This window comes from Patella vulgata, chromosome 8 (genome assembly GCF_932274485.2).
Source record: "Patella vulgata chromosome 8, xgPatVulg1.2, whole genome shotgun sequence".
Classification (NCBI taxonomy): Eukaryota; Metazoa; Mollusca; class Gastropoda; family Patellidae; genus Patella; species Patella vulgata.
The window spans coordinates 53,897,392-53,912,417 of NC_065886.2; the positions used below are offsets into that span (position 1 = coordinate 53,897,392).

The 15,026-nt window shown below is 38.4% G+C and overlaps 1 protein-coding gene across 1 annotated transcript; it reads left to right on the forward strand.

Moving 5' to 3' along the window:
• The first annotated feature begins 2,465 nt into the window (after positions 1 to 2,465).
• Positions 2,466 to 14,843, forward strand: LOC126829658 (uncharacterized). Its single transcript, XM_050559664.1, has 3 exons — positions 2,466 to 3,075; positions 11,427 to 11,514; positions 12,925 to 14,843. Exons 1-3 carry the CDS (start codon positions 2,746 to 2,748, stop codon positions 13,314 to 13,316), a joined length of 810 nt encoding a protein of 269 aa, XP_050415621.1. The 5' UTR covers positions 2,466 to 2,745; the 3' UTR covers positions 13,317 to 14,843.
• The last annotated feature ends 183 nt before the right edge of the window (positions 14,844 to 15,026 follow it).

Genomic DNA, 15,026 nt, shown 5'->3' on the forward strand with positions numbered 1-15,026 from the left:
TAAAAAACCCTTCCTTTGACTTTACACCTAAAATAAAACTAAAACCCCATGTAAAAGAAACAGAAGATTGATTCCTCTGCAATCAAAGCGTTTATTTTTTCTCACAAGATATTCCCATTACAATCAACACGTGATTTTGTACTTAAACTGCATTCATGCAATGATTATTTATCTTCTTGCATTCTGTCTGTTTCAAACTCAATTAATTGCTTGGATAGACAATTCATAATTTGGAAATAAATATCAGAGTTCCTTGGAGAAGTTCAGGAAGTGCTGATAAGAGTAATCGATTCCTCCATAGCATAAAGTGACGTAGATTGAAATAAACGTTTAAAGTAGCTACATTAAAGTAGCTAAGTCTCTAACTCAATATCATCCAAATTCCTCCACATTAATAACACGAATTATTTATCAATTTAGATCGACATTGATGTTGTAATCTTACCAGGAAAAGGTGGGCTTCTGATATCTAATATTTAAGACAAAATAAACATTTTACCATTGGTACACGAATCGTGTACCATAATGCGTTTCAGCGTCATTTTTAACTAATTTACAAGGGACTCGAAGAACGAGGCCAGGGATATTCCACGAGTCATGTCAAACGGTGACGCCATATTCTTATCTGAAGAGCGTGTGCAATAAATACTATCGGCGTAGACTGCAATAACCAGACGCTATTTCGCCGAACCTACCGAACCTAACTGATTTGAAATTAGAGTAAAAACAGAAACGACTGAATATAAATCAGTTTATATACATTTATATTACGTTGTGTCAGTTTCTAGGAGCCAAATATTAGCGATTTACCTCCTTTAAATAGTGTTAAATCTTCTTACATACAACACATTGATATCATAGTCTTCGCACCAAAACAAAATAAATCGAGGCTTGTGTGATCCCCCTGCCCCCACCCCCTTCAATTAGACTTGTTGATTAGCAGTACAGCATACATCCTTCTAGGGGACAAATTACATTTCATAGCAGATGTCAAGACATTCATTATAAATCTGTCAACCTACCAATAGTAAAGCACGTTCATAAGTATATTGTACTCTGTATACAGCGTGTTTCATAGACTGAATATACCGTGCCACTATTAACCGTTAGCTGTAGGTATATCGTCCTGCTAGCAATAGGGGGCGGGGGTGGATGGCCGAATGGTTAGCATGTGTGCGCTGTATAATAAGGTTTGTCATTGAGTCAGCTAACGTGGTTTCCATTCCGCGCTTGTACGAGACAAGGAGTTGAGTCGTCTGTCCAACCTCGTGGGTTTTCTCTGGGTCCTCCGGTTTCCTCCCACTGCTAAAGACCCCTACGCGCAAGCGAATTATTGAAATAAAAATGAACCATGTGTTAGTCCCGAAGTTACCGTGTTTGTGTCGAGTGGACGTTACCCCCCCCCCCCCCTCTCTCTCTCTTTCTCTCTCTCTCTCTTTCATGTGAGCAATAAATACGTGTTGTGTTTAACAGCTAGACAGTGACTGTCTTGGTTATTGCCACAGAGTCTAAGGAAGACGCATTATGCTATGGAACTTTTAAATGATTTTTGATTGCTAAGTATCTGAAAAGAAGCTTTATGGGAATGGTGATTCACATTTCGGGGAACTAAATTATTTTAATACAGCCCCAGATGTCGGTGCCTTGGCATACGGGTAATAATTGGGTTTTGACTCCGTTAATTTCTCAAGCTTCGTAAGCACTTTTCACCTATTCGATCAAACTTTTCCTGCAGAAACGTTCTCATTGGCATACTGTTTGACGATCACCACGGCGCTTGAAAACATCGTTCATTCAGAAACTTGATCACGACATTTGCCCTTTATTTCTTAGATACCCTTCAAACAGGGCACATGAGGGCGGGGCGGGGGGGGGGCAGCTATGACACATGTCCAGGGGCCCTGACCCTAGAGGGTCCCAGAGGTATGCTGCGTAAAGTTTTTCTTTTTAAATTTGTTGGTATAAATTAATAAAAATAAAAATGCTGTTATGTGGTCGTAAAGTAGAATAGAATCGGTGACTTTTCTGAATGCAGGTACCTAGTGGTGTGAGTAGGATAAAAATCGGATTTTGGTTAATTAAAAACTGTTTGATGAAGCTCTCGTCACCATCAAGGTACAAGGTACGCTACAATGATGGTGAGCGCGCCAATGATCATGTACTTGGTCTCGGTTATCGATCGCTCTATATAGACTGATTGGTATCCAATCATTTAAAAACAAAACTTAATTTTGATGAGGCTATTGATTCGTTCGCTTTCAAGTATGCACGAAGAGTTACGTTTGAATCCCTTTCTACATAATTTTTGGTTTTGACAAAAATTAACATCAACATTAAAAAGTTGAGCGAATCTTTTGAAGGATAAAATACATAAATATTTTATGAAATGGGGCCGCATTAATGTTGTTAATCCATCGATTTTTGTGTTAAAATGGCCTTCGATTGTTTTGCCGTCGAATCGACCAGTATATAGAAGAGATTAGTGATATGGGCGTGTATATATTTGCTGTATCAGTACTGATCGGGTATATTCGTCAAGATAGATACATAGAAACATCGGTCCATATATAGCTGTTTCCATTGTATATAAACCTCGAACGGAACCAATGATTGATAATGCTGTAGTTGACTGGTTCTCTAGAAAAAGAAAGTATGATTTCCAGAACATGAAAGGGTATATGAATATAAGGAATATTTAAAGGGTGTGTTATTATCGAGAACGTGGATTAATAATTCAGCAGCATAATGAACAGTGAGGCAGTAATTACAGGTATACTGGTGTATGTAATACAATGGGAAATCGTGTATCTGTTATCTAATACATGCGCCAGGATGGACACGTACCCGCAAATCAAGGAACAAAGTAGGCTAAATGTTGAAAGCTTCTTGGAGATAAGTCCATTACAAGTTTTACAATGTGCACGAGAATGTCAATTAAGGTCGGCTTGTGTTTCGTTCAATTATAATACACAAACTCGGCAATGTTTTCTTAATACTAAAGATAGTGCGGATGTACCATCGGGCCTTGAAGCTAACGGAGAATTTATTCATAGTGATATACAATCATGGCCAAAGGTAAGTACATATATAATACTTTCTTCATCTTATATTGTGAGTTCCACACACAACTCTTCTTGGATTTAAATACCTGATCGAAACTTACACAATCTGATCTACATGTATATTTCGTTTCGTTTTTTTTAAATACTTTCGATGGCCTATACTACATGAAGATTTGACCAATTGTAGCGGAAGGTCGCGTCAGAGGTAATACGAGCGGCTTTTGACCCTATAAACGTTAGACTTTGATTAACCAATCACCGTTGATGTTTCTAGTGGGTTACCCACAGTTACATGCAACTCACGCCAAAAACTCGCCGTAACAGACCGTTTCATTGGCTAATTCGTCGCATCAACTAGAACGCCTGTTATATAACAACTCTTCCAGACTCTAGTGTTGTGAAGACAAGTAAAAAGAAATTTTGAACTTTAAAAAACGAAACGGAATAGGATCTGTGTTATAATCAGATTGTATTAAATCGTAATAATAATTCTCTATCACCCAGAAAAATATTTTACGAATATTATTTTGTATGCGTTGTTAACATTTGAGAATAATAGGTCATTGCCTAGATTATCCTGTCGTTTACATTATCATAAACAAAGTCTAGGTGAGGTAACTAGTCCTAAAACTCAGGGGCGGATCCAGGAATTTTTGCAGGAGGGGGTTTGCCAGGTTTCTGAGACAATGTATCCCCCCCCCTCCTCCCGCATGGTCTCTATGGTCATTTTGGCGTATATACATACACATTGAGCTTTTTAAACAGAGAAATTCAACACCTCGTTTGATGTCAATTTTTTATTATGAATTAATACAATGACACTGTGATTCAATTTCATGGATACAAAGCATTAATTGTGATATCACATGATGTCTATATCATTATCTCGTGCTTTGAGTGCCCATGCTGTCGCACATCTGACGATAAAGGATAAAGCACACGGACGAGAAACTCTTCTCATAAAAAGTACGGATTTACAAAACAATTTATGTAGCTGAGCAGGGGGGGTGTCGAGTGTCGACCCCCCAATCACCCCCCCCCCCCTGGATCCGCCCCTGAATAGGGTGACCACCCGTCCCGCATTTCGCCAAATGTTTCCAAGTCCCGCGTCCCGAAAACCAACCAAACTGTCCCGCAATTGCTCACATGGAAGATTTCTATACAGTAATATGCGTGAATCTAGTCTCGCTATAGTCTATTTGAGTATTAGCCTAGTCAAAATACTGAAAGACGAAAGACCCACCACAAATTCCTTTAGAAGGTCTTTTGTACCAACATGTAGATCACCTTTCCCTGTACATCATTCTGAAAATCCACCGAAATCCACCGGCGTGCCCCCCCCCCCTCACTGGTGCAGGACAGAGAGCCTTGGTCAACGCATATTCATTCGGATGAGACGCAAAAGAATCCTTGGCAGTTGGAATTCGATATAAGACTATAGGCCGTGGCACCGGTCCCGGGCACAATTTCAATCATAGGACACAACATGTAGATCACCTTTCCCTGTACATCATTCTGAAAATCTACCGAAATCCACCGGTGTGCCCCCCCCCCGTCACTGGTGCAGGACAGAGGGCCTTGGTCAACGTATATTCATTCGGATGAGACGCAAAAGCATCCTTGGCAGTTGGAATTCGATATAAGAGTATAGGCCGTAGCACCGGTCCCGGGCACAATTTCGATCATAGGACACAATATGGCGTATGTCCGTCTTCATTAGCTCAGTCGGGCGTTAAATCCCATTTCAATTACGATATTTTAATGTAATAAACATAAGAAATGGCAAATATTGACAAAAATCAACGAATATAATTTATATAACATTGACACCTCACACTAAAACTACAACCACTATCAGCAGCGCAAACGACAACACCACGACCGTCACCATACTCAAAGAAAATTAAATTAAATTAAATTAAATGAATATAATTAATTCACATATTATATTTTAAAAAATATTGTATAGACTTGCACTACCAGTAGAAATCTCAGTTCTCAGACAGTACATCTTCAAAGATCTCCAAATATTAATTTACAACTCGGAAAACGTGCTTTGTCCTATGCTAGACCTTTTCTATGCAATAAACTACCAAAGTCAATTATTGTCAAAACAGTCCAGGGAGAGAGAGAAGAGAGAGAAAAAGACAAATGGAATTTTACGCCCACTCGAAACAAACTATAATTCGCTTGCACATAAGGTCTTTAGCTTTGGGAGGAAACCAGTGGACGAGGTTAGATGGCGACCCCATTCCTTGTAACGTACAAGCAGGGAATCGAAGCTACGCCATTTGACTCAATGACAGAACTTATGATCTAAAATGCATGCGTTAACCAATGGGCCACCCCCCCCCCCTCTTACCCAAAGAATAATAAAATTAAATAAATACTAGTATTTCTTACATGGTGAATCACAAACAAAAAAACATTAGCTGACTGGGGCATTTGCCGTGACCGAAGGCTATGTAGTTGTATATATATATATATATATAAAACTACTGGAAGACAACGGGTGTGTCGAATTGCTTGTTCTTTTATTTTGATTGTGTAAAGGTATCTTGTACGTGGTGATCAACCAGGGACAGTAAAAGATGAATTACGTAAGATTTAGATAAAGAGCTGACAGTTCTTGCAGTAATATATAGTTTAAACATACATTATACAAGAGCTAAATCTGCCTTTTGCAGGCCTTTCTTTAGGCTTGAAATGTTATATAAACCATTAGAAATTTATTAACAAAACAAGACCATAATCATTAACTCTCGGTGGTATTGGATACTCGAGATTTAACTAGATTAGAACGGTTCGCCATTTAAAAATTTAATTTAAAAATGGGAAAGCAAGGCTTAGTCTCGAATATACCAGAGAGAAGGAGGGATGGGTTTTAAGTCCACTCGACACAAACTAGGTCATTTTGGGACTAACACATGATTTAATTTTATTTCAATCATTCGCATGCGCGTACGGGTCTTTAGCAGTGGGAGGAAACCAGAAGACCCAGAGAAAACCCACGAGGTTGGACAGGCGACCGCGACACTCCTTGTCACGTACAACCGGGGAATCGAAACCACGCCAGTTGACTCAATGACAGACCTTATGATACAGCTCGCACGTGCTAACCATTCGGCCATCCAGCCCCCAGATCTTAAATAATGCATCTTTAACCAGCATAACACCCTTTATACTAAGTTATTATAAAATCTAAATCAGTTTCACAACATTAAGCATGATTGAACTTTACCGATAAAATCATTTGATTGTAACTTAAAAATTCAATTCAACGACAACGCACCCTTTCAAACGGTTGTGTCGCACAAATTAATAATTTATATATTTTGTTTGAAATGAAAGATATGAATATTATATGACTTGAATTTATATTGTTGCTATCTATTATTATCCTACAAGATTCGTGGTAAATATCATATGACACACGAATACAAAACAGGCTTGTGTGAATATTTCATAGTTTGATTTTCTATTGTTGCTATGACGAAACGTGAAGTGACTATATCAACATTGTTATGCATACTGCCTCGGTTTTTTTTTTTAAAAAAAAAGATGATGTCCGGCAATATGATCAAGCAAAGGTGGTCACCCTACCCTGAAAACAAGATGTCGATGCCCATGAAATTAATTTAAGAATGCCATTTCAGAAATTCCATCTGGTTGCATTGCCAGTTCAATATCCTCAACTCTTAATTTTTTTTATTGTAAAATTTCTCTCTTCATGGGCCATATCACGATTCATGTTTGTTTATATTAATGCAATAATTATGGGATTTATTGCGGGAAGGAGCGCAACTCTTACTTGACTTGGCAAAGATACTGGATAATCAACCACATAAAAAAACTCGTGGTTACGCATGGGCAATGGAACTTTTCGTCAAATATTGATGACGTTCCCAGACCCTCCGTACACATTAGCACTTGTCAGGTACATATTCTATTAATGTTTTGATAATCTCCAAGTAACAAACAAATACAAACCGATAATGTCACGTGACAAACATGGCTACTAATAAAATTAGATCCTCACGGCAGGGGTAGTTTTCAACCGATTAAAATATTTTGAGAGGGGATTATTTGAAGAAAACTTTCCACAGATAAATTAATTTGAAAATGTTTTCAGTATAAATATATCATCAAGCTACAAGGTCTCTACGCGAGTAGAAACGTTTAAACCGATGTTTATATGTCCACATATCAGTATAGGCGTATCATTTCGTCAACATGTCCGTCAGTCTGTCCGTTAACAATTAGCATGTGAACACGATAGAAATGAAATGAAATGAAATGGAGTTTAACGTCCTACTGTTCTGCTCCAATGCTTGGCTAATGAAGACGGGCATACGCCATACAGTGTGTAATGAGGGAAATTTTGCCCGGGCAGCGGCGCTACGGCCTACTATTATATCGAATTCCAACTGCCAAGGGATCTTTTACTTGCATTCTAATGTATACACGGGACCTCGATTTTTCGTCTCATCCGAAGGACTAGACAGCTGTCCTTGTCGGGCCCTCCGTCCTGCATCACTGACAAGGGGGAACCACGCCGGAAAATCTCGATGACCAGGCTAGAGAGCCAGCGTCTTACCCACTTAGCCACGTGATCCCCGAACGCGATAGAGGCTGTAGTCTTTGGCAGCTGTTTTCAAACTTGGTGGGATGGAATGAAATGGGGGTTTAACGCCCTACTGTTCTGTCCCGACTGGGCTATTAGACGGGCATACGCCATACAGTGTGCAACGAGGGGAATTTTGCCCGGGCAGTGGCACTATGACCTACTCTTATATCGAAATCCAACTGCCAAGGGGTCTTTTACGTGCATGCCAATGTTTCAGACAGGTCCTTGATTTTTTGTCCAATCCGAACGACTAGACAGCTGTCCTTGTCAGGCCCTCCGTAATGCGCCACTGACAAGTGGAAACCACGTCGGAAAATCCCAATGAACTTTCTCGGCCAATGCAGGGATCGAACACGTGACTTCCAGGCTAGCGAGCCAGCGTCTTACCCGACCTCCAGGCTAGCGAACCAGCGTCTTACCCACTTAGCTACCGTGACTGCAACTTGGTGGGAAGCATTTCAGTTCAGGAATAATGTTCTGATGGAGGTATTGTTGATTCTAATCGTTAAAAAAGTAATTTGCTTCAAATCCTTCTCAAAACAGTGTAATTGTCACGGAATACCCTTGCTATAAAAAATCGATCAAAAGAGGTCATGTTTGTGTCACGTGACTTACGGGTACGAAATCGGAGGAGAATTCATTGCATACACAAGACGAAGTTGTCTTTAATCGCAAACTATTTATTATAAATATCGAAGCCTAATTATAAATTATCCACTGCCCGTGTCATTTTCCGTAATTTTTATCTCAGAAAGTGTTGTACGTCTAACTCTTCATAAAGTTTATCAACATGAACATCAAACGCTCAATTTCCGCGTACAACCTTTGACGTGACGCGTGCAGATATTCCGAATCGTCGGGCTGTCAATTAGGGGAAGCCTGACATTTTTGTCCTGTATACGCTCCATGGGTGTTTTTCAGGGAATCGAGTATTTTTCTAGTAAGATTGGATATCTCTACTTTCCATATATACATGTACAAAAATTGCCATACTTTTATTGGAAATAACCACCTGATAAATACTTTTCTGGGAACGTATCTTTAAAGCTTCTTGGTAACTACAATGAACTACAGACACGTCTTAAATGTAACGTTTGCTTCTATGTAAATTGAACTTGGGGCTTAATATAAGCCTAATGCCTCTGTGCGTTATTAGCGTTGTCCACGGCTTAATTCACTACTTATTCATTAGTTAAAGTAGCTAAGTCTCTAACTCAATATCATCCAAAATCTTCAACATTTAAACACGAATTATTTGTCAATTTAAAACAACATTGATGCTGTGATCTTACCGGAAAAGGGTGGGCTTCTGATATCCAATATTTAAGACAAAATAAATATTTTACCATTGGTACACGAATCGTGTACCATAATGCGTTTCAGCCCCAGTTCTAGCAAGAGACTAGAGGAACGAGGCTAGACATTGCACCAAACCAAACGGCTTATGTAGACTGGAATAACCAGACGCTAGGAATTTGCACTCGATTGAGACTGCTGGCTTATTTCACGGAACATAACTGATTTGAAATTAGAGTAAAAACGGAAACGATTGAATGTAAATCAGTTTATATACATTCATAATACGGTATTATATGAGTTGCGACCCACTTGTGTCAATTTCTAGGTCCCAAATATTAGCGATTTAGCTCCTTTAAAGAAAATATATCAACTTCGCAAAGGAAGCCATGATCCAGGACCCCATGGGCACAATGGAACTTTTTATTGATGCGTATTTCTAAGTAGATTTTTTTCTGGTCAATTATTTAATTATTTATAAACAATTTGCGGTTGGCTTTTAATTTCACTGACGCGATGATTTCACGGCAATTAAACATCCCTCGTCACGGTAACCAAAAACCAGATGAGACACTGGGGACATCTCACTGTGCCCCCTGCTATTGTTCTCTTGGGGGAATTAATCAAGCAAGGGGATTATCGAATACAATGGTGTTAAAAGTATAGTCTGTTTTTTTAAACTACTAGGTTTAAACTAATTAACAACTTTATTCACAATAAATTTCATAAAAGTAACAACAAATACATGTATCAAACTTAAATCATAACCCTACTAAATGTGATATGGCGTCAGTATATTCCATTTAACAGTTTGATTTTTAGATCATTAATAGATTCTTCTACTCTTTTATATTTTCGTCTTTTAGGGGGCAATCGTCCCCCGTTATCCAATTGAACTATTGTATTTTCAGTAAAAGTCTGCTGGTGCTATTGGGTTTCGTATATTTTACTCTGTACTTATACCCCAAATTAACTAAATTTTGACCTCCTTGAGAATTTGGAATAAACCCTGTGCGAACTTGAGCCATTTTAAAAGATATAATGTAATTGGGGGTGACAACTATCCTTATATAATGATAGTGAGTTTCTAATCATATATTTGATTGATTTATGAGTACTGTCTGAATGAAAGGTAGGTCAATAATATTTAAGACACTCGTTAACCGATGACACGTGAACTTAACTTATATATTTTAATCATTAAAATAATTAAATTTTAACTAGGTGAACAGTACTAATAAGGATACAGTCTATAATCCTTTGTTTACTTAAATTTTCAAACCACTACCCTATAACACCAGTTGATTGGGGGGCACAGTGAGATTAAACCGAGACACTACTCCAGGTAGCAGCCATCTTTAAATAGATTAGTACAAGACTATCTTACGATCTTGGGACCTGTTTCACGAAATTTTAACTAAGATAAAATCCAAGGTTTAGTAATTTGATTGGATAATATTAGATTGATTTTAGTCCTTAGCCAATCAAAATTGAAGTATCTACTAAAATTTGGATTTTATCTTTAGTTAAGATTTCGAGAAACAGGGCCCAGGTTAATTATGTTATGGAATTCGGTATGGGCTTCCCTGGACTCCACCTTGTGTACTTTAATATAATGAAACTCTTGAAACCCGCAGTGTGTTCTAAATGCTTGTATATTACCGTAATACTACAATATTCTATCTAATTGTCGACCATGTTATAGGTTATAACTCCCGTACACTAAGCAGGGGCTAAGAGAGGGACGCCCCCTTCAGTTTTTGCGCCCTCTCGCAAAGGACAAAAATCACAGGGTTTCAGTGCGTTTTTTAACATTACAATCATAAGCATAATGCTTGTCGTGGGTCAGATAATGCTACAAATCGACTCTATATTCCACACAGTCCAATATTACCCAGTTCCACTGGCTGGGAGGGACTGCCCCCCCCCCCCGCACACACACCCACACACACACCCACACACACACACACACACATATATATATATATATATATATATATATTGCTTTTGGGGGAGCCCGGGCGGGATCTTGTTCCTAACACTACGCAGAACAGTATAGTTTCAGCATCGTATCCAAGACCAAGATAAATGATCCTATTATATACAGCGCACTACTCAGCGTCGTGTTTATTCTTTCTTTAGAAATGGGGGGTTGGATGGCTGAATGGTTAGCGTGTGCGCGCTGTATCATAAAGTCTGTCATTGAGTCAATTGGCGTGGTTTCGATTCCCCAGTTGTACGTGACAAGGAGTAGGGCCGTTTGTCCAACCTCCGGTTTCCTCCTACTGCTAAAGACCCCTACGCGCAGGCGAATTTTTGAAATAAAATTGAACCATGTGTTAGTCCCGAAATGACCTAGTTTGTGTAGAGTGGACGTTAAACCCCATTTCTCTCTCTCTTTCTTTAGACATTATCAATATTTTATTTGGTATTTTTTGTAGAATCTGGCTGAAGGCTGTATTAACCATGGATGTCCTATGAATACGTTTTGTGAAAGTGATTTACATATTGGTATTACCTGTATTCAAGGTATGTATTTATTTAAATAATACCTGATAAATATCTTAATAACACTGTAAACGTTGTTGACGAGAATAAAGTTAAAGTACCTGTAGTTCAAAATCTCAATCCATCTAAATCGTCGTATGGCAAAAATTTCAAGCTCCGATTCACGCTATTAAATATCTAGTGTTAAATTAGATAAACTACCATAAATATTCTACCCAAAAAATCCCAAGCTTTATAGATATAAACAATCGGATTAAAATAAACATCTATATTTCGTTTCGTTTTTGTTTTTTTATACTTTCCATGGTCTACACTACACGAAGATCTCGCCAGTTGTTTTGGGAGGTCGCGTCAGAAGTCCTACGAGCGGCTGTTGACCCTATGACGTCAGATATTTGATTAATGTTTGATGTTTCTGGTGGATTACCCACAGTTCCGTACGTGCGCCCCACGCCAAAAGCTCGCCGTAACCAACCGTTTGATTGGCTAATCCCTCACATCATCAAGAACACGCCAATGATAACTCCCCCAGGTCCTAGTGTAGTAAAGACAAGTAAAACCAAATTTTGAAGTATAAAAAAAGAAACGAAATAGGAAATTTTGAACTATATAAAACAAAACGAAATAGGATCTGTGTTTTGATCAGATTGAGATATGAATAGATATTTTAAAATTCTTCAGTATACTGATATTGGAATTAATGAGGGAATTCCAATCCAAAGGACTAAGCGACACCCACCAGTAATTCAGTGAAATACAATGTCGGCACGGGGGTTTTTGCTATAGAAGTGGTTGTAATTACTTCAGAGGCAATGGGTATGTGGTGGGAAGCGACGGGGACTAATAGTCTACCTGTGTCCAACGTCCATTTTCTTTTTCCATGGTCAAAAATTAAACATACATTATGCAAGAGCTAAATCTGCCTATTGCAAGTCTTTATTTAGGCTTCAGATGTTATACAAAATATTAATTAGATCTTTATTTACACGACAAGCTCAAAATCAACTCTATAGACCCTCGGATGGCTTGAATACAGCTTGGATTTAAACAGTCGTCCATTTAAAATTAAATCAAGAAATGGCCGACCAAGCTAACGTTTACTGTTAGTCCCTGACGTCACCACTGGAAACTGGTTTTGAAAGGTCTACCAAGCGAGGGTACCATAGCCATTGAGAATGTTACTTGATAATCGAGAATATATAGGTGGAGTTATCGTCTGTCAATCAAACGATCGATAATTCTCGTAGACGGTGCGGACACAGTTGATGCCTGTTTCTAGTCCTAACTTACAACAGTGACAACTCCATTCAGAATAAAGTAATTGGACTGAAATATTAAATATTTTCTTTTTTTATCATCCATTTTTGAATTATTATAGCAAGAATAACCAACTCTTTATTAAACTCTTAACTAATCTTTAACCCTTTGTAGAAGTATGGAATATGACCACGGATCAAATAGTGACAACAAAAGGTCAAGCAGATACAACGAGTCAAACAGACACAACGACGAGTCAAGCAGACACAACAACAGAAGGGGGGTTCAAGCTTGTACCTGTAACCGTGAACGGTGTTAGTGTTAAAAAACTGGAAGTGACGTCAACTTTAACGTCAGCAGAGATTGAAAATTTAATAATAACACACGGCGCATGTCTAGAGAGCTGTATCGGTATAGCTAATGGCGACTACCAATTCTGTGGTGGGTGTACAAAATATGCAACTTGTTCAAATCATATATTGACTGAACGACCTTGTCCTAGTACTGTCAGGTGGGATCAGAATATACGAGAATGTGTCGCCTCTTCTTCTACATGTTTATATTAGCAATACCTGTGATATTATAAAGACATTGTAACGAACAATATCAGCATGATATAATCTTTAAGTGGTATATAGCGATCGGTAAACACATTAACAGAACAGAGTATTTATGGGATACAATCACTAGTTTTATTCTAAAAGCACAACGTTTTTATAAGTATCCTCTTATCGTTATCAGCATGATATTTATTGATACCAATTATGACTGATTATTTTGAATGATCTGAATAATCGACCATGGCTACTCAAGCCTTGTTGGGTAGAGTTAACCAGATGCTCATGGAAATTTTACGCAGTATATTGACGCTTTTCACCGTTACAAACACTCCCAACTTCAGAGGCAAGTTTGCTGGGATTACAGATATAAGTGCGTACTTTATGAAATATTATTTTATTTACCACGTAAATGCGCCCATCAATGCGGACAGATGTTCATGAGCGTTAATGTTCGTGGTACATTTTCAGTTTACTCATCAGCAACAACGTGGCTGGTCGGTCAGTTGAACACTGTGTGTGTAAATATTGGTGTATCGGTCGGGCCGAGTGGTGTGGTGGTGGTGATGATGTACAAGTGATATACTATACTAGTGTCTGTATAAATATACATGTATCTGGAAGGGGAAAATCGTCTGTAACGGTGACACCGCTATTATAATTACTACCCGTGTGTGTGTTTTTAGATGTGATAGATGTTTATGCATTGTTTTAAATATTGTCGATATTAAACGGGTTTCGTGGTCTCTGAGGATGACGAGGGTTCCATTATGTCTAGGAAAAGTTCAATATTGAAATCTATTTACATGTACATATATTATGTATGAATGTGTTATTCAAGTGCTTATTTAGTCTTGTACTGTTTTGTAATTTGTCGATAAATAATATTTTTTCACCGTCGTTCGAGTGGGGCCATTGACTGTTAATAATGAGAGTGGGTGTATTACTATTGACAACGAGAAATTTTTTATTAATATTAAACAGTATAATAAAGAAAAATTGGAAGGCAAAGATATCGACCTTCTGGTGTATGCTATACTTTGGGTATACTCGATTGAACTTTCCGGAATTAAAGTCTCTCAATTCGTGTCAATCGAGTGAAAAAGAGAATTTCGAGGTCAAACGCATGTGCCGACTGCATAAGAAATATCTCAACCAATCAAGACAGCTGAAACATATTTGTTACTTAAAATACGTCACGTTTCTACTCACACCACCTCAGCTGTCGGGACTGGCAGAACTGTGACAGGGTTGCATTCCGTATCACTTGATTGCGATTTTGTCAATTCGGGACGTTCTGGACTGACAATAGAGCACTCACAGTGTCTCTAGTATCTATGTCTAATACAGTATTGTGCAGGGCCCGTGAGTGGGGGAGTTGGGCAGCCTGGGCCTTGAGGAGCCCGGAGGTATGCCAAGTAATGTTTTAAAATAGAACACCGTTGCTTGATCGTAAAGTAGAAACATTCCTGAATATGGAAAGACCCCGATCCCGCTCGCCGAGTTGCTTGTCATAGGGTCCGGGGGTCCTGTCGTTGGCCCTGGTATTGTGTGATTATTTTTATATATATGTCCATATTAATAATTTAAATAATACTATTACAATATGTTCGTTACGTATATAAACTGATTTACATTCAATTGTTTCCGTTTTGACTCTAATTTAAAATCAGTTACCTCCAGCGGAATACGGCATGAGTCTCAACCGAATAGCAATTT

Bases quoted from the DNA above. Each gene is read 5' to 3' on its own strand.
- LOC126829658 (XM_050559664.1), top strand. From the start codon at position 2,746: ATGAACAGTGAGGCAGTAATTACAGGTATACTGGTGTATGTAATACAA. The intron at 3,076-11,426 runs GTAAGTACATAT...TATTTTTTGTAG, and splicing joins ATATACAATCATGGCCAAAG to AATCTGGCTGAAGGCTGTAT. The intron at 11,515-12,924 runs GTATGTATTTAT...AACCCTTTGTAG, and splicing joins TGGTATTACCTGTATTCAAG to AAGTATGGAATATGACCACG.